This window comes from Azolla caroliniana, unplaced genomic scaffold (genome assembly GCF_043228905.1).
Source record: "Azolla caroliniana isolate FFs.n. ecotype wild unplaced genomic scaffold, voAzoCaro1.0.p SCAF_3, whole genome shotgun sequence".
NCBI classification, from domain to species: Eukaryota; Viridiplantae; Streptophyta; class Polypodiopsida; order Salviniales; family Salviniaceae; genus Azolla; species Azolla caroliniana.
The window spans coordinates 823860-849598 of NW_028230438.1; the positions used below are offsets into that span (position 1 = coordinate 823860).

Below are 25739 nucleotides of genomic sequence, written 5' to 3' on the forward strand. Positions count from 1 at the left end.
AAGGGAGGATATCTGTCAAGGCAGACTTTGATTTCCAACTATATGCAAACATTGGCCAATGAAGAGTGATTTTGAGGCTCCACTAATTTTGGAATGCATTATTGCTGAGCCAAGAATATCTTGCTAAAGGAAATGGCAGAATATTCTTGCATAAAATCACAATAATAAAGTCATAGCTAATATATATGAGTAGTGGTGACCAGAATTCACATCCAAAGGATAGATACATTCTCTTTGATGGGTTTCATCATTACCTTGATATGTTCCTTCAGGGTTGACAATTTTGATTTAACACTGTTTTCTTTTGAATTCATAGGAAAATGAACAGATTATAAGCCTCAACGTGGCTTTTGGAAGCTCAGTTGAAGTGGAGGGAGCCCATGAAGTGACCCTTGCACACCCTGTGGAGTTGTCACTACCGATAAATAGGACCTCATTATTTCAAAGTTTAGCAACAAGCATAGTGTCTTTTGGTGAGAGTAGAATACATACACTAGGGCAGCAGGACAATGCTCTCCTCTCTATAAATATCATAGGATCTGCAATAGTCGCTAATATTACGGGTCTCAACTTATCTCTCGATACATCACAAGTAAATCCTGAGCCAAGCTTTCTGAACATTCTCTATAAGGGTGATCATGAAGTATCTTCATCAACATTAGAAATGTTGGACAAAGCCTCATGGCCTTTTCCTCTATTGAATATCTCAGATCCAAGCTTGTTATTGGTTGAGAACATAATTGAAGAGACCAGTAACTATGTGAATTCTTGCACCATTCTACATGCTAAAGTAACCGCATCAACTTTTGTCCACTTTGAATTCGAGATAGAACGGACACTTGATAAAGAAGACTTCGATCCCACACTTTGGCCAGATTGGAGAACAAGGCCCAGTGTGAAAAGATATAGCTACCAAGTTATTGCCAGAATTAAAGATAATAGTCTCATACCTATGTCAGTTAAATCTTTGAAATATTATGAAAATATTGAAAGTAATAATTGGTGGGATGTTTCCTCTAATGTATCATATGCAGGTTTTTCTGGATACTTTGTACCATCTAGCCCTATGACACTAGATACCTATTGAATGGATTTTATGATTAGTCTTGTGTATATTTATAAAGCATTCCAATGCTTTTTTGTAATTTAACAATCATGATAATGGGCCTAATGAGCTTTTTATGATGTCCACATCCTGCCTTCTTTCTGATGCCAAATTTGAAACAAAACTATATATATTGTAAATATTCTAAGCCTTCGTATAATTTAATAAGCATGGTAATGAACTTTCTAGAATGCTCCTAGCTTTCCCTTTAACTCCTGGCGTCGCAAGTTTCAAGCAAAGCATTGTATATTGACAAAGAGACTGTTGTAAGTGTCTAACTCCCATTGATCTAGGAGGCATCCAACAAACCAAGTAGCTGACTGCACTAAGCTTTGAACTTGCTTCTTCTATGACTTACGAACAAGAGGCACACTGGAAAACAATGAACTATTTTGGGGAAGACAAACAGTAATGAAATATTATCGTACGTTTTGAGGTTTTGCTTAATGATTTGTATTAAAAACTATCAACCCTTCTGGGCCTTCGAGACAATGCTAATGCAAGTTAGTTAATATATGTCCCAAGACACAATGTTAATGCACGTCTTGTTAATTTATGCCAGTGATTTTGCTAATGAATATTGGTTTATTATTTATTTTATGTTATTGTGACACTTCTAATTCAACTCTAAGAGGTGATGCTAATACAAGCCTACTTAATTTATGGTAGTCATAATGCTAATTAATAGTGATTTATTATTTATTTTATGTTACTATGACACACATAATTTTAATCAGGCCATTTCATAGTGTATCTACATTAATTGCTTGAAATTGAAATTAGTGTCCTGCTTTTAAACCGTAAATAGCATACAATGATCTAATAGCCTAATCCTCTATCAAGTTGTGTGATCTTAAAAACAAAACACAGGCTCAGAATTTGGCAATATTAATTTAATATATTATTCACATTCCTAGTATAACCTCTTTTGTGGAAGGGATGTTGAAGGAAAAAATTTCATCATAATAATATGAACCCAACTTTTCTCGTAGATATAAATAAGCATGATTGTATGTTAACAAATAGATTCATTTGATACTCAATGCTTTTCCGGAATCTATTGAAATATTTGTGATTGGCCGTCAAGATAAAATTTTCATATCTATATTATGAAAGGTGCTATGAGTTTCCCGTATAAGAAAAATTATGATGTTTGTTAAATACTTTATTAGCAGTGCACATAAGACAACATAGGATATATCTATGCCACAAATTTTTGTTGGTATACCTTGTAATCTTGTTGTGAAACAATATGATAACAAAAAAACCAGTTACATTGCTATTCTCTAATTTAGACCCATATAATCACAAAAGTTTGATTTCCATAACAGAATGAATGAGGAATATGAAAACTTCACTAAGGACGGAAGTTATCTGAACATTGAAGGTAAAATATTGCAGTATTAACAACTTTTTTCTAGGATGCTTCTTTTCAAACAAAGCAAAATCCTAACAAATTGATGAAGAGATACAGAGATTCTCACAAGTATTAGGGTTATTCTCACATTTAGGGTTAGCAAAATCCTAACCATGGGCATTTGCTCCTTTCATTAGCTCATTCAAGTAATAACATATATTACCAATCGGACACGTCAATCCAACGTTGAAAAGGTGAGTTGGTTTCTCATGGAAAGCCGACGAGGATAACATGAAAACGCAACAAAACTAGTGGCATTCATAATCTTCATATGACAACTAGCCTTAATCGTATTCTCTCCTTGTCTCAACTTGGTAACAATGATAGTGGAGGACAGAAGCAACAGGTAAATACTATTTCTGTAATATGAATCCAAAATGAACATCATGACAAATTAACATCACATTATTAATTACTTTCTTATTACAGGAATTTAGTAGAAAAATTACAATGTTTCTATTTTATTTTGTTCCAAACCATTATAAGTACTTCCAACCGTTAAGTTTCAAAAAGTACCACCAGTGTTAGTGAATGAGGGGCATCTCTTTTTTTCTCGAAAAAAGGGGTTATTATTGATCACTCACATATCAGACTAAAGATTTCCTTCTCTGTGAAATTTATATTATGCAGCCATGGTGGGTAGTGGCAGGAGCAGTTGACCAACACGGTTAAACAAATGGAGTTCATTTTAAAAGTATCAGCTTGTCTGATATCAGTGCCTGTCAAGATGGCTGTTCACATGTAGGTGCCTGACAATAGTGGTGTGAGCACCTACTTCATGATAGCAGTCTTCATCAACATGTCCTTGGCAAACCCTACACCTTTTTCACCACTACAATGGGTGGACATGACCACAGCCAGCATTAACCACCTGCCAAAACACCAGAGGCCATGATGGCTCTGGAGGTGATCTCCTTCAGTTGCTACTTGTTCTCATGCAAGTCTTCTTGTCATGATGCAAAACAAGGTGGTCGAGCTCGTGATAAGCGGCAACGGAGGTGTCACTGCCTTTCTCCAGTTGGTTCTGCTAGTGTGCATGCTGGGCACTGTAGCTGGACTGCATCCATGAGAAGCTCATTGAGATTCAGCTTGGTCCTCTTTCATGCAGAAACACCCCTGAACCACCACTGCAATCCTCCCCCTTATCTCCCTTGTCTCTGCCAGCCTCCTCACTTTCATCTCTGCTGCCGTCTATGCTTTCCTCAGCCATTAATCCATCCATTGAATATTTTTTTATAGAGTTCTCACCCGCATATTTTTCAAACAAACGCCCATTGTTGTTGATTTAAATTTTTGGTGTATAATATTCCCTCACATTTGTCAAACACATGAATAGCATTGCATGGCCATATTAAAATCTGCTGCCGTCTATGCTTTCCTCAGCCATTAATCCATCTATTGAATATTTTTTTGTAGAGTTCTCACCCACATATTTTTTAAACAAATGCCCATTGTTGGTGATTTAAATTTTTGGTGTATAATATTCCCTCTCACACTTGTCAAAACACATGAATAGCATTGCATGGCCATATTTGTATTTTTTTAGTGTATAAAATCCCCATACATTTGTCAACACGTGAATACCATTTTACCTAGCACTCATTTCCAACTACGGTGCAGTACCAGAAGGGAGACAAATACTAGAAGTGAGATATGCATCAGCATCACCACTCATTCATAAATGCTTTTGCTAGAGCTCCCTAAGATGAAGGAGTCTGGCCCTCAATATGTAGGTATTCTCATGTCACCTTCACATTGGCTAAATGAGAACCAGCATAATCATAGCTTCTGATGATTGATTGATGCAAAGATATATATTAACATTGCCTAAGAGCAAAACAGGCAAAATAAAACCATGGTAAAATAAAAGCGGGTGAACAAAGAGGAATGAGCTTCATCATCATCATACATTATTCCATATGGTGCTCATTAACCGAGCATGCACACAAAAGCTGAAGAGATAAATTTTGCTTTTTTCAATGCCAAAAGGACCCGATGGTGTCAACTGGTGCCATTGTGGCGGCGTCTTTGTCAAGTTACAAACAACAAGTTTTGAGTTCCTTTGAGAATACAAGTAAAGAAGGTTTCCTGAACTAACAATTTGATCTACTAAAGGACCTTTACCTTTGCCACAAAAACCTCGAAAGATACCATAAGGCATTCGAGCAATTTCAAGCATTTCCATACCAGGTTCATGAAGCTCCCATATACGAATACTCTTAAATGCTTCAATACCATGAGTGACCCCTACAAGAAGGATCTTATCATGATGTTCTACCAGCCTTCCATACGCATAACAAGAAGGAACAAGCATTGGAATCTGGTTCCAAACCCCCTTTTGCATGTCATAAACTAACAGGGCTTCAGGTGGACCCGCCGTCCAACAATAGAAGAACCCTCGAGAGAATAATGAGCATGCGAATGCTAATTTTTGGCGCACGGGTAGTTTGGCAGTGATAGACCATTCATTCGTTAAAGAATCATAAACTTCAGTGATAGCCTCGGATTCGAAGCTACCAACAGCAATCACCTTAAAACTACATTTCTTCTCATCGACGAGAATTCCCACAACAGGATCGGGGCGATTCACGTGCCGTTTCGGTAATTCTCTATAACTAGACATGAGAGGGTTAAGCACAAGGAGTACCTGGTTTTCAGCATATGCATTGACACATAGCAATCCCGAAGAGGCGGCGACAGGGTAGCAACCCCGATCACGTGGCATGATACCTGAGACACCACCAATGCTTATCTTACGCCACCGCGAGAATTCGGAATCGAGGACATAGGAGAGGGGGGTATCATTAAAGGGTTCAATACACAGGGCAAAGAGCCATGGTTCCGGTGGATGCATCTCTGAACAGAGAAGAAGGAGGCGTTCCGAGAATGTTTCTTGGTACCATTGTTTCGATACGGTAGACGTCCGCACATACAAAGAGAGGGGTAGGCAGGAGCGGATCCGGTCAACGATTTCTTCAGGAAGGTCCGCAAAGGAGAGGTCGTTGTCATCAGGGGCATATGGCATGGTGATATCTGATTGGTCTACTGGTGAAGAGGGGGTCAGGCATGCTAGGCCGGGAGGGCGGAGAAGGTTGCCACCAAGAAGAAGGAGAGGTGGAGATGGAGAAGAAATCTGATTAATCTGTGTATGCCAGAGGGATCTAATGAGAGAGAATTTGATACAGCTTACCAAATTGCCCATAAATGAAATGGCACAGAGAGAGAGAGAGAGAGAGAGAGAGAGAGAGAGAGAGAGAGAGAGATCAATATACAGAGCCCTCTTAGAAGAGAGAAACCCTATACAGAGAGCTCTGAGAGAGAGAGAGAGATCAATATACAGAGCCCTCTTAGAAGAGAGAGAAACCCTATACGGAGAGCTCTTGACAGAGAGAGAGAGAGAGCCCTCTAGAAGAGAGAGAAACCCTATACAGAGAGCTCTGTGAGAGAGAGAGAGAGAGAGAGAGAGAGAGAGAGAGAGAAAGTGAGAAAAACCCTATACTGCCTGCCTCTTTCTGAAGCTTCCTTTCTTTGAAATGAATCACTAAGTCTCCTTTTGATAGAGAGAGAGAGAGTGTGTGTGTGTGTGTGTGTGTGTGTGTTATGTATGACTCTATGAGTTCTCTTCACTTCAAGAAAGAGATTTGTTTGGAAAATGGTCCTCCCTCATGGTGTAGCGCGTCGAAAGGAGGGGGCAATCTTAGGACTCGATCGCTCTTCGCCTTAGAATGTCTATGCTCTTCCTGATAGATAGATCAATTGATTGATTGATTGATTGACAAATCGATAGGCTACTCACTCTAAACAGTTGATTACTTTATGTCCATATGTTGTTGCATCTGTTGCATACAAGCTCCCTAGTGACATTGCTTCATTGGTTTTGCCACAGCTCGCTTATGATTGATTGATAGATTGATTGATCAACACTAAGGACTATTGCTCTAAACTGTTGGTTATATTTATGTCTGTGTATCGTTGCAAGTGTCGCATACATGTTCCCTTGTGTTGTTTGTTGCGTGTGTTTTGTAATCGTTGGCTTATGCAATTGTTGTTTCAAGTTGTTGTCTACCACGGCCTCCTTGCGCTTCCAAATGTACTCCTACTTGTCATTGCTATTTGTGTTGCCCCTTTGTAGGCATACGCATATATACAAGCATACCATATCCTTTACAAGTAGAATGGTATATAGATGGCATATCCAGCCCCCCCCCCCCCCCTTTCGTACATTCTGCTACAATGTTAAGTACGTCTGGGCACAATTTGGATGAGGACATCACACACATACTATATACTCTTTCCAAATATCAATGACAGTTCAGGGCCCTACAATACATGCTCAACTTTTACTCTGAAAGCATGCAAAGCACTTACTTATAAGATAAGAGGTTGCCTTAATGCGTGGTTAATTTGATATCATGGTAAACCTTCTTTGTTTCATAAACAAGATATGGCATCACAATAGAACTAGATGTTATTTATGAATTGTTCTAAGCACGTAGTAGATGTTTAAAAATGGTGAACGCTAGAAACTTCAACTCATCAAACAAACATCGTAATTAGATCATACACAAAAACTATAACTATATTTTAGACATGTTGATGTGAGCTTATATTTCGCGTATAGGATCTCACCAAACATGTGGTTTAAGGTTAGAAACATGAATAATAGAAATGTGTCTTCTATTATATAATTGATTCACGTTTTTAAAATGCCAACCTACCAATAGCTAGTCGGTATCTAATAAAAAAAAGGTGATGTGACCATGGAATTTATATAAATTCCTTTTCTTATAAACTATGCTCATCCCATGAACATAACTTGGAACAAAACTATTCATAATCAAGAAAATATTTAGAACAACGGTATATTTGAAAAGGCATAGTTTTAAATATTATTTCATGGGCTTTTCCCGATGCTTCTTGTGGAGTGTTGTTTGATGGTCCATTGTCGCATTTGATAAAGTGACAATGAAAAATACCTTTTATTAGTATTCGAATATAGTTTAGGCTAGGCAATAGACATCAAAAGGTATAATATTAATCAAGAAAGTCATGCAGTCAAACCCTACACACTTGAGGGTCATCTAATGAAGCATATGGAAAACATAGTGCATGATCACAACAATGGAGGGGAAATAGCATTGTAGGATTGATCCAAGGGAGAAAAAAGCTGACAAAGGAGACTTTTATAGGTGGAACCAATTATCTAGATGGGGAAGCCTAGTGATACTGTATTCACAAGGAAGATGGATTTCGTATTACTTAATGGTTAAATCAATGATTTCATGAAAAATTCTTAATTATGACATAATGGGGCTAGAAAGAGAATCGCTTTAAGTTTATTATATTTCATGGTAGAGCAAACTATGACTCTCTTATTGTTTGCCTTCCTTAAAGAAAGTCATGATGGCTCCACAACACATGCTTTGTAACAATCTTAGTTATTGATTTCCCATTTGTCATGCCTAAAAGTGAATCATTGGTACATGAACACCTCTAATTGCTTTTAATTTGTTCTAAACATTTGGAGTGTGAATAAACGTTCAACTTCGTCCATTATAAGTTGGCATAGAGTTAATGTACAAATTATAGTTTGAAATTAAAATTTAACTTGCATCCCTTGATTATAAAGCAGGATAACCAGCTTTTATCTAGAGGTCAAACTCTCAAACTAGAAGGGTAAATGTATAAATCATCAAACTATAAGGGTAAATTCATTTCATGGGCCAAGAACTATGGAGCTTGATTACAAGTACAAGTATGATGATGTTTAAGTCACTTCATAAGCAAGGAAGAAAGGAAATTCAAATGTTAGTAAAAAGGTCTAGTCATAGATGGCGTTTAACTTGGGCCTCACAACTTCTAATAGGTTGCAAGGCCTAGGCTTATCTTTGGACAAGCTAAAAATTATAGTTGGTTTTATACAAGCCTAATCATGGAGCTTGATTACAAGTAGGAGGATGTTTAGGTCACTTCATAAGCAAGGAAGAATGTAAATTCAAATGTCGGTAAAAAGGTCTAGTCATAGATGGAGTTTAACTTGAGCCTCACAACTTCTAATAGGTTGCAAGGCCTAGGCTTGTATTCGGACAAGCTAATATGCATAGCTGGCTTTATACAACTTAGTTGTGTTCTATTAATCCTCTTAACACAAAGTCTTCCATTGTCATTTCATATTTTAGGATTTAGGAACCTTGACCAAATGGCGTAGCTTTATCAATGTTTACACTTGTCCACAATTGAATACATAAGGTTGCAACTTACATTTTTACCTAACATTATGGTTGTAGATGATGGAAAAGAAAATTATAAAGTGAACATTAAGTAAGATAGAAGAACCTAAATTGTTTGTAGTTTACAATACCATCACCACATAAGCAATGGTTCAAATATCATAAAACGAGCATAAAGAACATGTCAACCTATCAACATTAATCAACATTACTTCAATATGAGAGACAACATGACAAGATGGCATGCACAACATGCCATTAGATGTACAAAACCACTTCACAAAAAACCATTTTTTATGGCAAAAGGGTACTATTAAGACATTTGTCTTGAAATCTATGATTCGTAAAAATTGTTTAACTCCATTAAGCAATATTGATTGCCCCATTAATGCAAAACTATATGCAATCGACACTCATCCATTGTTATCATCCATGGATAGTCTTGTGACATCTAATTGATTAATATTCTTTCTCAAGCATATATAGATGACTCATACTTCACGATGATGAATGATCTTGAACATATGCAAGCAATAATTGATGAACTTGATATTAAAGTGTCACAGTTACCCCCTTGGATGAACGCGATGAGGAAAAAAAAGAGTTGAATGGGTTTTTGCATAGCGTTGACAAAATTAACTTAGTGGAAAATAGCCACTTGATCATTACATATCTGCTTACAATTTAATGTGTACAATCCATATCGGAAAATATCACTTGATCGGTGTAAGGACATGTCACAAACCATAGTTTCTAAAATGTAGGTGTTATAAGCATGTTAAGAGAGGCCTATGGATTTTAGCATAGACAAAGCTCTACTCACCCAGACCTTTTGGAGGATTAAAATTACTTTGATCTAAAGGTACATATGTTGGAAAGGAAAGCCATGTTGTTGCCTACCCATGAAGATGATCACTCAAGGATTAATGCATCTTCCATCATCTACAACTTTGGTTTTTGGGAAATCTCTTATTGGGAGTATGTGTTTGGAATGTTTGATGGTCATACCAAAGGGTGTCCCTTTAGCACCAAATTGCTTAGAGCTTGAAAGTTAGTACTACAACATCTTAGTTGGAATGACAAGGGTAAGCATGTTGGCAACTTCATAAGATGGGAGAGTCTTCATTGGAGGTTCCTTTGTGTTCCCTTGTTAGCCCATGTGGAACTACATATGCCATTCTTCTTAGCCACACAAGGTATTAATTGTATCTCTAATTTTCTTAATGAGGGGTGTGAAGCTTTCTAGATGCAACAAAGCATAATAATTTGGGTCCACATTACAAATACATATGGTTTAGAATATCTAATCAACTATTTCCATTTACTCTCGTGTCACCACTAGTGGGATTGCATTGGCTTTTTTATTGGCAATTAATGCATGATAACATAAGTATTTGCGCGAATATTCTATCAGTTCATGACATGGAGATGGTGGAAGGCTAGACTTATGACGCTTTGGAAATAGGTTTGTTGCTTAAACAAATAGTGTTATTGTGGTGAGGATTATTAGGTTCACTCATGATTGGATTTCATCCCTGTGTGAAGGACGTGAAACATAAAATACCATCAACATGCCATACCATTGAATGTTACCTTATTTTATACTATTGTTGTTGAAGAACAATGCTTAGCCTCACCAATAGAGTCTTGACAATGTCTCAAAATGTCATATAATGAAAGGGGTAGCCAACCCAATACCTAAAGCTCCTAGAATACCCTATGTCACAGGTGCTTATGGGTTTGTCCTAAATTCCTAGGGTTAATTGGTTTCTTGAGTATCCTACCATTAACTTATTAAAAACTGGTAACATTTCGTGAGAGAGCAACATGTACATTGACGATTTTGTAGGTTTCGGTCGGCCCACTTGACTTGAACCTAAGACTTGTCAGCACCAAATTTAATCTGACCAATGATTTTGAGCCACCCCACACATATTATTCATCTCAACCACTCTAACTAAACTTGGCCTTACATTTGCCATCACCGACCAGATACTGCACCGGAGACGCTCACGATCAAACTCATAGAACCTCATACCCACTTACTTAGTAATGAAACTATTGTAGATGGTCTAACCTTCAACCTTTCTAAGTTTGGTCAACATTTAACATGACCAATGATCATGTGCCCATCAACATGCACACATTGTGGACTCTCGATCAGATGCGCCAATTATTCATAGGTAACAATCGACTAGTAAAAAGCAAGCTCACTTTCCATTGATCTTTCAAAACACTGGGTCTCCACTTGGGCAGTTTGTGGTGATATGATGCTATCAAAACCGAACCATTTAAAATTCTAGAAACTTGAACCTAACCATTAATTTTTTCCAAACCGTTAAGCCATTAAACCGGTAAAACTGCGGTTTCATGGTTCAGTTTTGGTTTTCAACTTAGGTCAAAATTTAAATTTTAAAATTTTAAAAATTTCATTATTTAAGTTTTCAAATTTTTAAAGATTTTCCTAAAATGTGAGAATAAGGCATGAAAATGAAAAGATTGATCTTTCAAGCAAGCTCACTTTCCATTGATCTTTCAAAACACTGGGTCTCCACTTGGGCAGTTTGTGGTGATATGATGCTATCAAAACTGAACCGTTTAAAATTCTAGAAACCTGAACCGAACCATTAATTTTTTTCCAAACCGTTAAGCCATTAAACCGGTAAAACTGTGGTTTCATGGTTCAGTTTTGGTTTTCAACTTAGGTTAAAATTAAAATTTAAAAATTTTAAAAATTTCGTTATTTAAGTTTTCAAATTTTTAAAGATTTTCCTAAAATGCGAGAATAAGGCATGAAAATGAAAAGATTGTTTAAAAACAATTTTAAAAAAAAAAAAACCCGTTAAAACTATTGTTTCTAACGGTTGAAACCGAACCGTTAAAAAAAAATCTGAACCGAACCGTTTAAACCGTTAAGCCGCGGTTCCGATTGTTAACATTGCCATGGGACAATTAAGCCATTTGTTATGGAAAAACAGAACCTCTTGGTCATAAACAAAACTGCTTTGCAAAAACCACTTATTATTACAAGTTACAACAAAACCATATTTGATAGAAAACTGCTTTGCAATACAACAAAACCATGTTTTGTAAAATAGCAAAAAACCACTACTCTTTACTTACTATAGCAAAGAGGCATCTCTGAATTGTGGTCTCTCTCTCTCTCTCTCTCTCTCTCTGTGTCTTTGAAGCCATCAGAGAATTACCACCAGAAGAAGCAAAACAGAGAGGGCACATAAGCCATGGATGAAGATCTTGCTTTTGCTCAAGCCCTTCAAGAACAGGTCTGAGTTTTGCCTTCTTCCTTTTGTTATCTTCATATGAGATGATCCATTTTTGCTCACTTGTTTTTCATGCGCGTCTGTAAATCTTTAGAATGCAATGAGGTGTAGTTATTAATGATCACAGTCTTCTTCGATAACCTGTTGCTTTCCGAAATGAAATCCACATTCAAAACCTTTTTGTTGTTCAGCAATTTGCTCCTTTCATTGGATTTTTAACATACATAGGATTCTCGTACGTAAACTTTTTGTTTCTTATCACCGTGATCCCTTTTTTGAGAGTTCTAACGATCTTTTCATTTGTTTTAAGGGTTTAACATAGAATTCTCATCTTAACGTATTTTTGTTAACTGAGCATATTTTAAGCTCTTACGGGTAGCAATGATCCATACTTTTACTCCTTTGGTAAAAGATTTAAGACAAAAACAATACACAATTACACATTTTTAAGGGTTTAAGACATAAAAATACACATCTATAGTCTTTATTGCTCTTTAATAGCGCTCTTCTTTTGTTGAAGGATTTTATTAAACCATTAAGACGCTTACCTGTGATACATTTTTGTTTCTTAACAAGATTTCTCATGGTATGCGTGTAGGAAAGGGCTCAGATGTGGTCACATTTCCAGAGTTCTTCTGATCATTTTCAGTCATTTGATGGACGAGGAAGTAGTAGTTCTTACATATTTACAGATTTCCACGATCTCAAAAGTTCTTTACAGATGAGGAGGGATGAAGCGCTTGCTCGGGCATTGCAAGATGCTGATGATCAAGAACAATTTATGATCATGCTTCAAGAATGTATGCCTTTCAGGGTTATAATTTTAGGGTGAAAACACCACAAACACTCCTCACTTGTTGGTATTTAAGTAAACAATCCCAAAGTAGCTAAAACGAGAAGAATACCCCATTGTAGTAGGAAAGGTTGTGAGAAACAGATACTCTTGGTAAAAGCTAGGGGTATTCTGGTAAAACCCCAACAATTTATGAATACTTTTTTGTATTTTTGTTAATTCTCATAAATCTGCTCTTTTCCCTAGTAGCTCGCACTACATAATCATAACTCTTAATTCTTGGCTTGTCAATGCAGCGGATGAGATACCGGTGATGGAAATACAAGGTAGACAGGTATTTGAGATATCAAATTCATAAATTTGATGTATCATTCTTTCATCTGAATTCTTCAGATATATTTGGTTGAATTTGGTTACACTGCTTGTGCATGATGCTGTGATTTTAGCTGGACATAATGAACAGACAAATATGAATACTAATTCTAGTTCATTGCTAAAATTAGCACTAGACCACTGTCAATTAGGGTTACAGCCATGCATGCTTAATAGCAATAGGTTGATTAGTGATGATAACAAGAAGATTACGATGAAGTAGATTCATATTGAATCTAAATCACAGCTAACCTCCAATGGATTTAAGATTAAAACAATCCATGCTTAGCTAGGCAAAATAACAATAGTTTAGTAATAGATGATATGACTTGGAGATTACACAAAGTAGAAGATTTCTATATATCACTTAATATGAATAGAACTTGTACACACAGAACTAATTCAAGGAGAATATAGAATCAACTTTGCAGTTCTATTCTCCAACTTGTTTTCATTGAATTATGTCTATATTTTACATAGACATTTGAGCACGATCAAATGCTAATGTGAAGCTATGGTTTCTCAATTTCCAGGATGATGTTGATCCTGATGGAATGACCTATGAGGTTTGGCTATATCCTTTCCTTGATAAAATGCAATACTAAAGCACAGTGGGTTTCGTAGGTTGGGACCATTGTGTGAATAAAATGACTTGAAACCTATAAAAAAAGGAATAGAATGTTAAGGTGACTTTTGTGCTCATGTTCTTTATTTACATAATGGTGTAACAAGAGCATAGAGATGATATACTAGACACAAGATATTTCTTAGCATATCTTTAAAACTGATGATGGATCAGTTTGATGTTTAATTAGCAACTGATGGCGTTGAGTGATGCATTGGGTACGCAAAATGTCGGTCTTACCCCTGATGAGATCAGCATGCTCGAAACCAAAAAGTTCAAGAATTGTGGTCTCAAGAACAAGAAGGATGAACAGTAAGTGTTTTGTGTGATCTCAGAATGTTTCCAACTAGTTTGTATATATTTTATTGGCAAAAGGAAAGGAATCCAAGTATATACATTTTCCTTCAACTATTAAAGAAATCTAAGTATATACATTCTCCTTATACTGCATGCTTGCATAACTGACATAATCATCAAATCAAGTGGAGCGTTTCATTTTTTCGTGCACTTCAAAAAAAATGTTTTGGTTTTTCTAGATGTGTGATTTGCCAACAAATATTCGACAAACGAGGTTATGTGATTGTATTGCCATGCAAACATGTGTATCATACAGATTGCATCCGACAATGGCTAGAAATCAGAAAGGTAAAGTCATGGAGATAGTAAAATCCTATGAGTCACAGTGAAGTTTAACGTTTTCAAGCAAAACATTGTTTGTTTACAGGTGTGCCCAATATGCAATATTGAGGTGGTGATTGGCAAATGAAAGTAAAATATTATGTTATTCATCATAAAAGTTCTGTTTCTTTATTGAGATGTGATACGTTATGTTGCCTTGCATGGAATGCTTTTTTAGTATTCAAATGTAAGGGAAATTTGTGTATAGATGTAGCTATATATATAGCAGTATGAGTGTCCGTCAATATCTTAATATAATTCAGCTTGTACCTTAACAAGTTTTTGTTCTTCATATACTCATTGAAATGAAGCTCTTAGCCTGGTCTCTTAACATATGACTAGATCAATAAAGCAAGCATCAAGTCTTGATCAAAGGTTAGATATATCCGAGTATTGACATTTTACATAGTCGATTACTTTGAACTATGAAACAAAAATATGCCTAACAATCTAGACACTTTTGTGCACCAACAAAATCAACAATTTCTTTTGACATGTACAAATTCAATACCTGTTTGTGCATCGTCATCCCTTACCACTTCCTATTACTTATCCCAATCACTGTTATAAATAAACATAATTATTACAAAGTAGAAGTTACATGACACTCTAAAATATTAGATTGGCAATGGTTTGTGAAGCATCATCTGTTTACAAAGTACAATGCAGCTTACACAATTTTTAATATCATTCGTGAAAAGTATGCATGCTGCCATGAACTTTCAGGAAAAGTACGCAATGACACTCAAAATATGAGATGGGCAATGGTTTGTGAAGCATAATTGTTTCATGGTAAAATGCAGGTTACACAATTTATAGAATTGTTCATCAAACGTATGAATGCTGCCATGCACTTTCAGGAAAAGTATGCAATAATGTAGGGAAGTACTAGAAAAGAATTGAACTTTTTTGGAGCAATGAGCACCTAGATCCCTTTTTGATAATTTGGAACCTTTTGTTTGAAGCAATGAAGTGAAGAAATGAATGAGGGCATGTGAGGCACTGGAAGATAGCAATTTGATTATTGATATTTTGGAGTGAGACATGCAAAGGAATGAGTTCACACATTGTTGAATGCACTTGATAGTGACATGCATTTGTCTTCATCTAAATGTAAAGGCAAGTGTAGGTTTAATATGAGCTTAGTTATTTCATGTTTCAACTTGATTATTTCTTTTAGTTTGAGTTTGATATGTCAATTTTAACTATGAAAAAAGGTGATAGATTATGAGAAACTTAGAATTCTATAATACTATTTCTTAGACTCAAACCATGATCATTTCAATCATATAAACACTAGAATGAGAGTGATCATGCAATAGAACACTTAATAGAATAGAATAGAATTTTTAATATCCATGAGGAGGGTATTTTTGACCTATGGAATCCATCTGAATAAGGGGGTTTACAACACAACTAATGCACCCACAGATGCTCACACTTCTTGGTGGACATTTGAGTATGAAATTATCATACTCATGAATTACCATATACATCGAGCATTCAAGAAGATAGTGATATTAATCCTCAACTAGGTTTTCATTGCATACCTTGCATATCTCATACTAGAGTGATGGTGCCATGATGTTACCTCAACACCTAACTTGTGTGAGCAAGCTCGGAGAAGTGTTAGCTTTTAAGGCTATCTAAGAGCCAATGCTAATGGGGGTAGTAAGAATACTAGAGAGAGAGAGAGAGAGTAGAATATAATGGTATAGAAATATTATCATCTGTGATGACGCCAATTTTGATCCATGGGACCAAATCGACATATCATCTTGTATGTGACTCCTTCCTAAGAAAGGGGTTACTACTCTGTAGTAAAAACTCTCATATGTGCTCACTCTTCTCCGTGGAAATTTGAGTATGATGCTCACATTATCATGCCGAGTTAAGAAGTTATCATATTTCTCACGAATTACCTTATATGTTGAGCATGTGATAAGTAAGTGATACTCATCCTCCACTAGGTTTTCATTGCATACATGGCATATCTTCATGTTTGCGCAATGATGCCATGATGCTACATCAACACCTAACTTGTGTGAGCGAGTTCAACAAAGTGTTAAGGTTCTTTGATAGCCAAGGCTCATAGGGGTAGTGAGATATGATCAGATAAATTTTGATAGTTTTCCCTTTATTGGGGCAAGTATTGGGGGTCAACATTTGCAATGTAATATTCCAAATTTGACATTTGAGCATCTTGCCACTTCATCCTTTGTGCCTCTAGTAATCTATCCTCAATGATCACATACTTCATAGCATCACATGAGAGCTTGAGTAGATCTTTTACTCCCATCTCTTAAACCATTTCTTAATGTCAAGCACCTAGCCAAATGAGCAAATTTTGCTCTTATTAATTTTTTGTACTTTGCATACTATGTTCTAAGCTTGTTTGGGCCATCCTTGATTTCTATGGGCTAAGCACTTGTTTGTAAGCACCACATGTATTGGTCCTCCCTTGTATGTAAATGTGGGGTAGTGTCTTGTTTGTATTGCTTTTATTGCCATCATTTTTGTTTTGTTCATGTTAACATTTATCTCACTGATTTGAAAAAATGTATCCAAGACATAATCTAAGTAAGTGTTTATATTAGAATAAAACAACATCGTCAACATATAGGAGTATAAAAATAAGCTCATGCATGAGTTTTGGACCACCCAACCCTTCCTTTTTTACAACCTTGTTTTTTCTTTCTTCAAGTTCATCAATACATAGACCAAAGAGTGTGGGAGAGAGAGGGTGCTCTTGCTTGACCCCCATGTTGCTCAAAAAGTACTTCAAGAAACCACTATCCATTTTCAATTGGCACCTAGCTTGCTCATATGATTGTGCTACAACTTCTCCGAATATTCTAGTTGCATTCCTATCTGTATCATTCTTTTTCAAAGCTCACCCCTTGGTACATTGTCAAAAGGCTTTCTTGAAGTTCACAAAACAACAATATAGTCTTTTCCCTTGAAGTTGACTTTCTTCCTCTAAGTGTAATCAAATGATGAATAATTGAATGTTTTGGTCTAAAGCCTACTCGACCAAAAGTGTTTGTTTGGGATGATGTTCAACCCATGAGTTAATCTTTTGTTCCATGCTAGTGGTATATAACTTGGCCATAATTAAGCTAACATGATATTTTGAGAGTTGGATATCAAAATTTTATCTCCTCCTAATCCAATTCGTGAGTCAATCTTTCGAGAAACCTTACTTGATAGTTTGATCCATGATAGTTGTTATCCATTGATGAGTTTGTGGTCTTGTCCATTTCAAGAGCTCAATTTTCATTACATTTGCATATGTTGCTTTGCCATTAAACATCTTTTTTTGCCCCTCTATTAATATCTTCAATACATATATGTACATACATGCATTACATGGTTTTTCAATACTCAATGTCATAGGCATTATCCCATCATGCATGTAAAGCTTACATACATATTTTTCCATCTCTTCATTGTTGAAAACACCAATTATATCTCCCTTTTTGCCCTTGAGTTGTCCCAATGCTAACTTTGGTTAGAGTTTAAACATTTGTATTTTCTTCTTATTTTGCATTTGATTGCATTGTCTCTTCTTCCTCCTGCTCATTCTTCGATATTGCTACAATGTCAAGGCTTTCTCATGTTTATGTTTTGCAAGCTTGACCATTTTTTATATGAGCCTTGTGTTCTTTATCAAACCAAACATTGCATAGGAAAGTAAGCATTCGATGACCACCTACGTGTGCACTAAACTATTGATACCATACCTTAAGAACGACATCCTTCAAATATTGCTCCCAATTTGTTTTCACATCTTTACTAAGGGAGAAGTTCATGACATAACCTTCAACCTCATTTTAATATAGATTAGCTTTTCCATAGTGAGATCACATAATGTATCTCTTCTCCTTTTGTACTCTAATGCATTGGTCAATGTGTGGGTTTTTCATTGCAATGTATAAGGGCTTGTGATCCAAGTAAGGTGACAATGGGCAAATACTAGATGTATTCATTATGAATAAACTACACTTCCACCAACACGTCAAAACATTTGTCATAAGAAATGTGTGTACCATTCAGAATATACAAGTTTGGGTGTTTAAACATGAAGGCAAACAATAGCTCGAGATGATCCTTCCTCTAGCATGAGAGAGAGAGAGAGTTTGTAAAACATTATATTTTAGCACGTATACTATTGCTTCTTTATGTAGCACATACCTTATCAATAAATGTGGTTTCACATGTATCATTACTATTTATTGGTCCTATAATATTAACGTCCTTGTGACCAATATAACTTGAAGCGTTACTATATATCTTTTTAAGAGGCCACAAATGGCCTATAAGACCAAACGAAGAGATTACATCTTAAAATGATGTCTCATCTCCGAGAACAAATCGAAATTAATGTAAATAAGGTAAAAATGACTAGAGAACCTCATTATACATATGTGACATTTCAAGTTAGATGGATTGAATTTTTTTGTCTTCAAAATATATCTAACATAAGTTGATCCCAAATGGAAAGATCTGTGGAGCAAAGGAAGCGCATGCGATGGCGAGAGATAATGGCCTTTATTTGCTAATTACAAGGGTGGTGAGGTCATGGTCCACAAGGCAAGGCAAAGGGCTAAGTCTAGCTTTTGTGAGTGCTGAAAAAAGGCAAGTGGTGATGAAAAAGGTTCTCAAGATCATGATATACACATGTGTAGAGTCCACGGTCAATCATTTTAATGAATCAACCAATAAGCAACATTGTATAATAGCAAAACGAGAATGGATGTAAAACATAACATTTGAAGTATGTTAAGTTGATACAAGCTAATGTTTGGCGTTTCTAGATAAACAATGGATATCTCCTTATAGTACTTAAAGGTATTGGCTCGTGGTAATCTTTTCTATTTTCAATTTGGACATCTCCTAACAATATACTATTCCCATAAACTAAATCATTAAACTTGCTAAGCTCTTATGTGTAGAATAAAGTGAGAAAGAAAATTCGAGTATAGCACTAGATTATGTCATTTAATATCAATTATCATATCATTAAATTGGGGGGAGAATCTTTAATCCACAACATGATGTTAGAGTGGAACTAAAGCTGGAGTCACATTCAACACTTAACACAACCAATTGATCATGTAGCCAAAGATTGAGCAATGATGCGGTGAGCATAAAAGTGTTTGAGATGTGAAGGCTATTATTGAACAAGAAGAGTGTTGTTTTCTAATGACACAACAAATCAATATCTGAATGTAACTTTCCTTCATCCCCTAAATGCAAATTGTAGGGTTTCCTATAGTTCTTCATATGCTTTTGTCGATTGATTGACGAACAAGCTTTGTAGAATGTTCCCAAACCATTTATAAGAAGGTGGTGTGAAGTCCATTCCTTGATAGGTACAAGAATGTTAAGAGACGCTACCATGTCAATTGTCATAAGACCTAGTCACATGTTGAGAGTGGCAAAAGTAGACGAGTCTAAAACTAGAGCTACGACTGGGTACAATACAATGAATGGCCATTGAGAGCCAACAGAGGAGAAACATCCATTGACTCCTCAAACTAGATGGTGTGTAACGAGGCGGACCAGGGCAACCATGGGATGATCACAACGAGCTCCTTGTCCCACAATCACATACCTACCTACACGAGGCGATGCGAAGACAGTTAGTGGAAAACACACACACAAAAAAAATAAAAAGATGAGACTGTCATAAGGCTCCACATAACACACACACACCAGTGCAGCAACAACATTCGTATCCATATCCATGTCCATCCATCCCTTCGTGTTACACGATACACACGTGGACACACACACGACACGACACGACACACACGATGAGTCAAGAGTCAAGAGTCAAGAGGAGTCCATATGAGGGGCTTGACAAGAAGAGAGAGAGAGACGATGAGTCAAGAGTCAAGAGTCAAGAGGAGTCCATATGAGGGGCTTGACAGGACACACACACACACACACACAACACGACACACACGATGAGTCAAGAGTCAAGAGTCAAGAGGAGTCCATATGAGGGGCTTGACAAGAAGAGAGAGAGAGAGAGAGAGAGAATAGAATCTACATGTGTATGTAGAGAGAGATAGAGAGAGAATAGAATCCATGTGTATGTAGAGAGAGAGAGAGAGAGAGAGAGAGAGAGAGAGAGAGGAAACATTTCTACTGCCTGTGAATGTGAATGTATGTGATTGAGATATATAAATACTGTATTTCTACAGATAGATGGATGGACACACACACACACACACACACACACAGTCTCTCTCTCTCTCTTCCTCTGTTTCTCTCTCTCTCTCTCTCTCTCTCTCTCTTCCTCTGTCTCTGTTTCTCTGTTTCTTTCTCTCAATGGAGGCAACTCTAAGCAGCAGCAGTAGCAGGGATAGATCTATGGCATCAGAATGCAGATCCCCATCTTCTCGCCATCGCCATCATCAGCATTACCACTACCATCTCCTGCCTCTGCTCCTCCTCCATCTCTCCTCCTTCTCCTCCCCTGTCCCCATCCTAGCCCTGGGCTCCATGTCCTCTGCCGCCGCCTCCTATGGCGCCAACGGCCCTGCATTCTGCTCCGTCGTCAATGGCAGCTCCCAGTCTGATGCCGGCGCCTCGTCTTCCTCCGGAAACACAGGCAACTATGTGGGCTGCTTCGGGAGCGACGAGGCTTCGGTATATGGCGCCCCTCTGCGCCTCGCTCTGTCTGGATTGACTGCTGGCGATGGCTTCTTCTGCGGCCTCACCATCTCCACCAAGCTACCCTATTGCTGGGGGAACAACATCTATGTCCAACAAGGTACTCCTGCATTACCTAACCCTAACCCTTATAACGTCAGCCCCAGCCCTACCAACAACACTAGACATAACAGTAACCCTAGCCCTAACTCTAAGCAGAATTTGAACCCTAGCCCCAACCTTAGCCCTAACCCTAACCCTAACCCTAACCCTAGCATAGAATATACTGACGTCTCGGCAGGAGACAACCACCTCTGTGCCCTCAAATCATCATCTCTAATCGGAGAAGAAGGAGAGGCTGTGGATTGCTGGGGTTATAACATGACTGGATCTTATGTGAAAGGAGGGCTTCTGGAGTCCATTACTTCTGGCTCTTCCTTCTCCTGTGGAATCTTTGTCTCTAACAAGACGGTTACATGTTGGGGCGATGAAACTGCAAGCGGAGTAATCACGAAGCTTCCGAAAGAGGTGAGGTTTAAGTCCATTTCTGCTGGTGGCTATCATGTATGTGGGATCATTGAGCAAAATGGAGAGACTTTGTGCTGGGGAAGAGCACTGAAAGATCAAAATGGGTTTCCGGGACACTCTCGGTTCGAGACTATCGTGGGCGGGAAATTTCATGCTTGTGGGCTTCTATCTTCTCAAAGGACACCAGCATGTTGGGGTCTTATTGACCCTCCTAAGAGTAGCCCCATACCTAATGCATCACACTTCTCTGTTATTGTGGCAGGGGATTACTACACATGTGGCATCATTGACAGCACTTTGTCCAGAAACCCTTTATGTTGGGGCTCTCAATTCCCCATAAACCTGCCTACAAGTGCTTTGCCCACTACCACTTCTACTAGTGGTAGTGTTAATTGTTCCATTTGCACTACCAATTGCCCGCCCAGTTGTTCGGTACATAATCACCATCGCTCTCGGTCCCTCCAAACACCCATCATGATTGGGGAGTTATCACTTGCAATCGTAGTGGTCGGCTGCGTGTTGGCAACTGCGAGCTTCTTGGTTAGATATAGAGTTGCTAAGCTCGTGGCTTCGGATTCAGGTAAGGACCCCAAGGGTGCCTCAAAAGGGGGTTCCTTCGGCTCTTCTTCTCCCCAGAAAGAAAAACTGAAATCCGGGTTTGAGGAACCCAACTTGTCTCGCGCCGAAGCCTTTAGCTACCAAGAGCTAGAGAGAGCTACGAATGGCTTCGGTAAAGATAATGAAGTCGGCAAAGGGAGCTTCTCATGTGTTTTCAAAGGTGTTCTCAGTGATGGCCGAGTTGTCGCAGTGAAAAGGGCGGTCGCACTGCCGAGCCGCAAAGATTCCAACGAGTTCAGAAACGAGCTTGATCTTTTATCAAGGCTAAACCATGCCCATCTGCTCACTCTTTTAGGGTTTTGCGATGATCGAGAAGAGAGGCTCTTGGTGTACGAGTTCATGGCAAACGGAACATTACATGAACAACTCCATGGCAAGAACAAGTTGCAACTAGGGTGGATCCGAAGAGTGACCATTGCAGTTCAAGCAGCTCGAGGTCTAGAATACCTTCATGGTTATGCTTGTCCTCCGGTAATCCATAGAGATATCAAATCATCCAACATCCTGCTGGATGAAGAATGGAATGCGAGGGTATCCGATTTCGGCCTCTCTTTGCTTGGCCCTAGTGAAAGTGGCTCACCTTTATCCGAACTCCCAGCAGGAACATTGGGCTATCTGGATCCGGAATACTATAGGCTGCATTACCTCACCACCAAGAGTGATGTCTACAGCTTCGGAGTATTGCTCTTGGAGATTATGAGCGGACGGAAAGCTATAGACATGCAATATGATGAGGGAAATATCGTCGAATGGGCGGTGCCTCTAATCAAAGATGGGCAAATTGCACTGATATTGGATCCGAGACTAGAGACCCCCCCAAATCTCGAGGCTATACAAAAGATCGCTGGTGTTGCTGCACGATGTGTAAAGATGAGAGGCAAAGACCGACCATCTATGGATAAGGTCACAACATCTTTAGAGAGGGCACTTGCTATGTTGATGGGTACTTACTCAGATGCACAACCCTTCTTACCATCTGAAGTGGTTCTTGGTAGCAATAGGTTGCATCGGAAATCTTCAAGATCATCATATCGATCCACTTTTAATGCGGATTCCTCCGATACCACGGACTTTGAGCATGGGGAACAAAAGCATTCTTCTTTTGCTACATACCCGAGCCTCCATTCTTCATTGCGGTATGGCTCTCTCTCAGATAATGATGTCGGTGGCGGGGGTACCGTTGATATTATAATACCTCATTGTGACCAAGATTTAGAGCTCCATAAGAATCATCATCATCATCATCTGCAACAACGGCTAGATCGCGGGAATAATATACAAGCGAATTCCGAGATCTTCATGGCTTCACCTCGGGAGCAATTATTTTTGCATTCGAATTTTTGAAAAAGAGCGCGGACATGGAACTGATGACTCGATTTGATTGCGTGTGTGTGAACTCTGCTTTTTCAAAGCTATGGCAAATGGCATTGGGGCTATGGGAAATAAGAGCTGATGATGGAAAGATGGTTCGCAAATGGGCGGCCGATTGGCACTCGGAAAAAATACATGAGTGGAAAAAGAAAACTCTCCATGAAATCTGGTTGTTTTGCAAAAAAAAATGTCATCATGTGTGTTGACACACATGTATGTGCTTTATATATATAAACATTTGGGGTGACTCTTATCTCCTTACTGACAAGAGCCAATTGGGATTAAAACACCAACAGAGACATCCATGAACATAACCGGAATGGCCGATGAATTTACCATATTTTGTATCAGTTCTTATCATGAAGAAGAACTTTTAATGTAGACTGAACTCTTCTAGTTCCTATGGAGAGCTAGAAAAGGCTCTGGAAACTCATCTTTCCCTTATGTCTCAAGATTTGCTGACAAAACCATGTAGAGAGAGCATATACATAGCCTCTATATGAATGTTTTCCTTTCTTTCTTGTAATTTGTGTATTTTTTTATTTTTTTTGTTTAAAACTCAAAAGTCAGATGGCTTGGGGAATTTGTTCCTTCACCTTCCTTCTGTCTGTATATATCTGTGTCTCTCTTTTGGGTTGTTTGGATGGAAAGGGTTTTCCTTTGTAATTGATTGACAGTATACAGATTATAATAAATATTGAAATAATTGGTGCACATGAGCCGGCCTAGCTCAGCTGGTAGAGCGCAAGGCTCTTAACCTTGTGGTCATGGGTTCGAGCCCCATGGCCGGCGCTTATCTTCTTTTTGTTATCCATATGTGTATATATATATCTCTTCTTATTTACTTAATGAAAATACTCTTCTTCCACAACTAACCATTTCACAAAACTAAATTCATATATTTATGTCTCTTCTTCTAAGTTGGCAACCCCCATCCCTTTTGGTTTTTTCTTTTCTGGCCAAAACACTTGGAACCCAACACTTTTGTCCTAGGTTTCGGCCACAAAGACTTCCACATGAGTCTTCCCTAAACCCCGTGCCCGACGAGTTTTTCTTTCCAATCAAACCATACGATTCTCCTTCCCTGCAACATTCCATCAACTAGTTTGGCCCCCGATGCGACCAGTCCTTTCCAACACTTCTATTTTGTTTGTATGATCTAATGCGTACAACCATTGCTCTGTTGGGCTACAATGTTAACATGCACCTGGCTTCATTGGTCGAACCTCGCTTTTCTCAGTATCACTTCATCGTAGGCTTCGATGTGATTTTCTAGTCAAACATCTCCTCCTAGAAAGCAAATAATGGCATTGTTTGCAACCCTTTGGTTGAAAAGGATGGGTGAAGGGTGAAGCCATATTCTTATGGTGTCACTTGAAACTCAAACTATGAAGTGCTTTTTTTTTCTATTCTTTATAATAATGAACCAATAGTTAAACACAACCTTGAAAACGTAAGGACACAACCTTCAATTGCATGCGAAGCACTCACTTTACCATGACATCCATGCATTCTCATTTTAAGACTAGAAGTAAGGTGAGGTAATGGATTTATAAGCCTTAATTGGATAGACCAAATGGGGCAAGATCACCAGAGTGTCATGTGAGATGCATAAGCAGACAATGCTTTCTTTCGCATTGGGCTTTATTTAGCCTATAAACAATACCTCATTTATTTTTGGAATAAGTTTTCAGAACCTTATTGAATTATTAAGTCATTTCTTACTTCAAATCACTTTGTTTTCATTACGACCTTGTTGTTTTGTTGTAGGATGATGGTAGTTTTAGGAAATTAATGAGTGTGTCGACTAGGCCTTTTTAAAAGACAGGCTTTGGCATTTCCTCTTTGTGGGTTCTTACAACATCTACTTTTGTACGAACTAAAGTATATATATATATTATTAAAAGGAGACTCCCTCAACAAAACACAAAGGAAAAAGACAAAGCTCCAAGAGCTTTTGATTTGTTGTCACTTCTTATGGTCCCTTGGATCATTTCCTCATCAATCTCAAAATGATCGATTTCATTTTGTTAATAGGACATGTTAAATTTTGTGCTC

The 25739-nt window shown here is 37.8% G+C and overlaps 4 protein-coding genes and 1 non-coding gene across 5 annotated transcripts in view; 4 read left to right on the forward strand and 1 right to left on the reverse strand.

Moving 5' to 3' along the window:
- The window catches only part of LOC147865730 (protein TUNICAMYCIN INDUCED 1-like), a 1570-nt gene extending 469 nt beyond the window's left edge, over window positions 1-1101 (forward strand). Inside the window, exon 2 of the mRNA XM_087317530.1 lies at window positions 317-1101. Within this exon, the coding sequence (XP_087173656.1) occupies window positions 317-1087 (771 nt within the window). The 3' untranslated portion in view covers window positions 1088-1101. The remainder of the gene's footprint in view (window positions 1-316) is intronic.
- A 3295-nt stretch (window positions 1102-4396) lies between these two features.
- On the reverse strand, window positions 4397-5889 carry LOC147865731 (F-box/kelch-repeat protein At5g15710-like). Its single transcript, XM_087316084.1, has one exon. It carries the CDS (start codon window positions 5722-5724, stop codon window positions 4426-4428), a length of 1299 nt encoding a protein of 432 aa, XP_087172210.1. The 5' UTR covers window positions 5725-5889; the 3' UTR covers window positions 4397-4425.
- A 5998-nt stretch (window positions 5890-11887) lies between these two features.
- Window positions 11888-14789, forward strand: LOC147865732 (E3 ubiquitin ligase BIG BROTHER-related-like). The gene is made up of 7 exons (XM_087316085.1): window positions 11888-12036; window positions 12632-12833; window positions 13123-13160; window positions 13732-13764; window positions 14014-14135; window positions 14360-14468; window positions 14548-14789. The coding sequence occupies exons 1-7, from the start codon at window positions 11995-11997 to the stop codon at window positions 14587-14589; spliced, it is 588 nt and encodes a 195-aa protein (XP_087172211.1). The 5' UTR covers window positions 11888-11994; the 3' UTR covers window positions 14590-14789.
- A 6013-nt stretch (window positions 14790-20802) lies between these two features.
- LOC147865733 (serine/threonine-protein kinase-like protein ACR4) lies at window positions 20803-24173 on the forward strand. The gene has a single exon (XM_087316086.1). It carries the CDS (start codon window positions 20841-20843, stop codon window positions 23652-23654), a length of 2814 nt encoding a protein of 937 aa, XP_087172212.1. The 5' UTR covers window positions 20803-20840; the 3' UTR covers window positions 23655-24173.
- A 227-nt stretch (window positions 24174-24400) lies between these two features.
- TRNAK-CUU (transfer RNA lysine (anticodon CUU)) lies at window positions 24401-24473 on the forward strand. Its single transcript has one exon. It is a non-coding gene; the product is annotated as a tRNA-Lys (tRNA).
- The last annotated feature ends 1266 nt before the right edge of the window (window positions 24474-25739 follow it).

What these genes read in the sequence shown, in the direction of transcription:
- LOC147865733 (XM_087316086.1), top strand. Translation starts at nt 20,841, where the DNA reads ATGGAGGCAACTCTAAGCAGCAGCAGTAGCAGGGATAGATCTATGGCA.
- LOC147865732 (XM_087316085.1), top strand. Translation starts at nt 11,995, where the DNA reads ATGGATGAAGATCTTGCTTTTGCTCAAGCCCTTCAAGAACAG. An exon ending in CTGATGGAATGACCTATGAG is followed by an intron (nt 13,765 to 14,013) that starts GTTTGGCTATAT and finishes ATGTTTAATTAG; the next exon opens with CAACTGATGGCGTTGAGTGA. An exon ending in AAGAACAAGAAGGATGAACA is followed by an intron (nt 14,136 to 14,359) that starts GTAAGTGTTTTG and finishes TGGTTTTTCTAG; the next exon opens with ATGTGTGATTTGCCAACAAA.
- LOC147865731 (XM_087316084.1), bottom strand. Translation starts at nt 5,724, where the DNA reads ATGGGCAATTTGGTAAGCTGTATCAAATTCTCTCTCATTAGATCCCTC.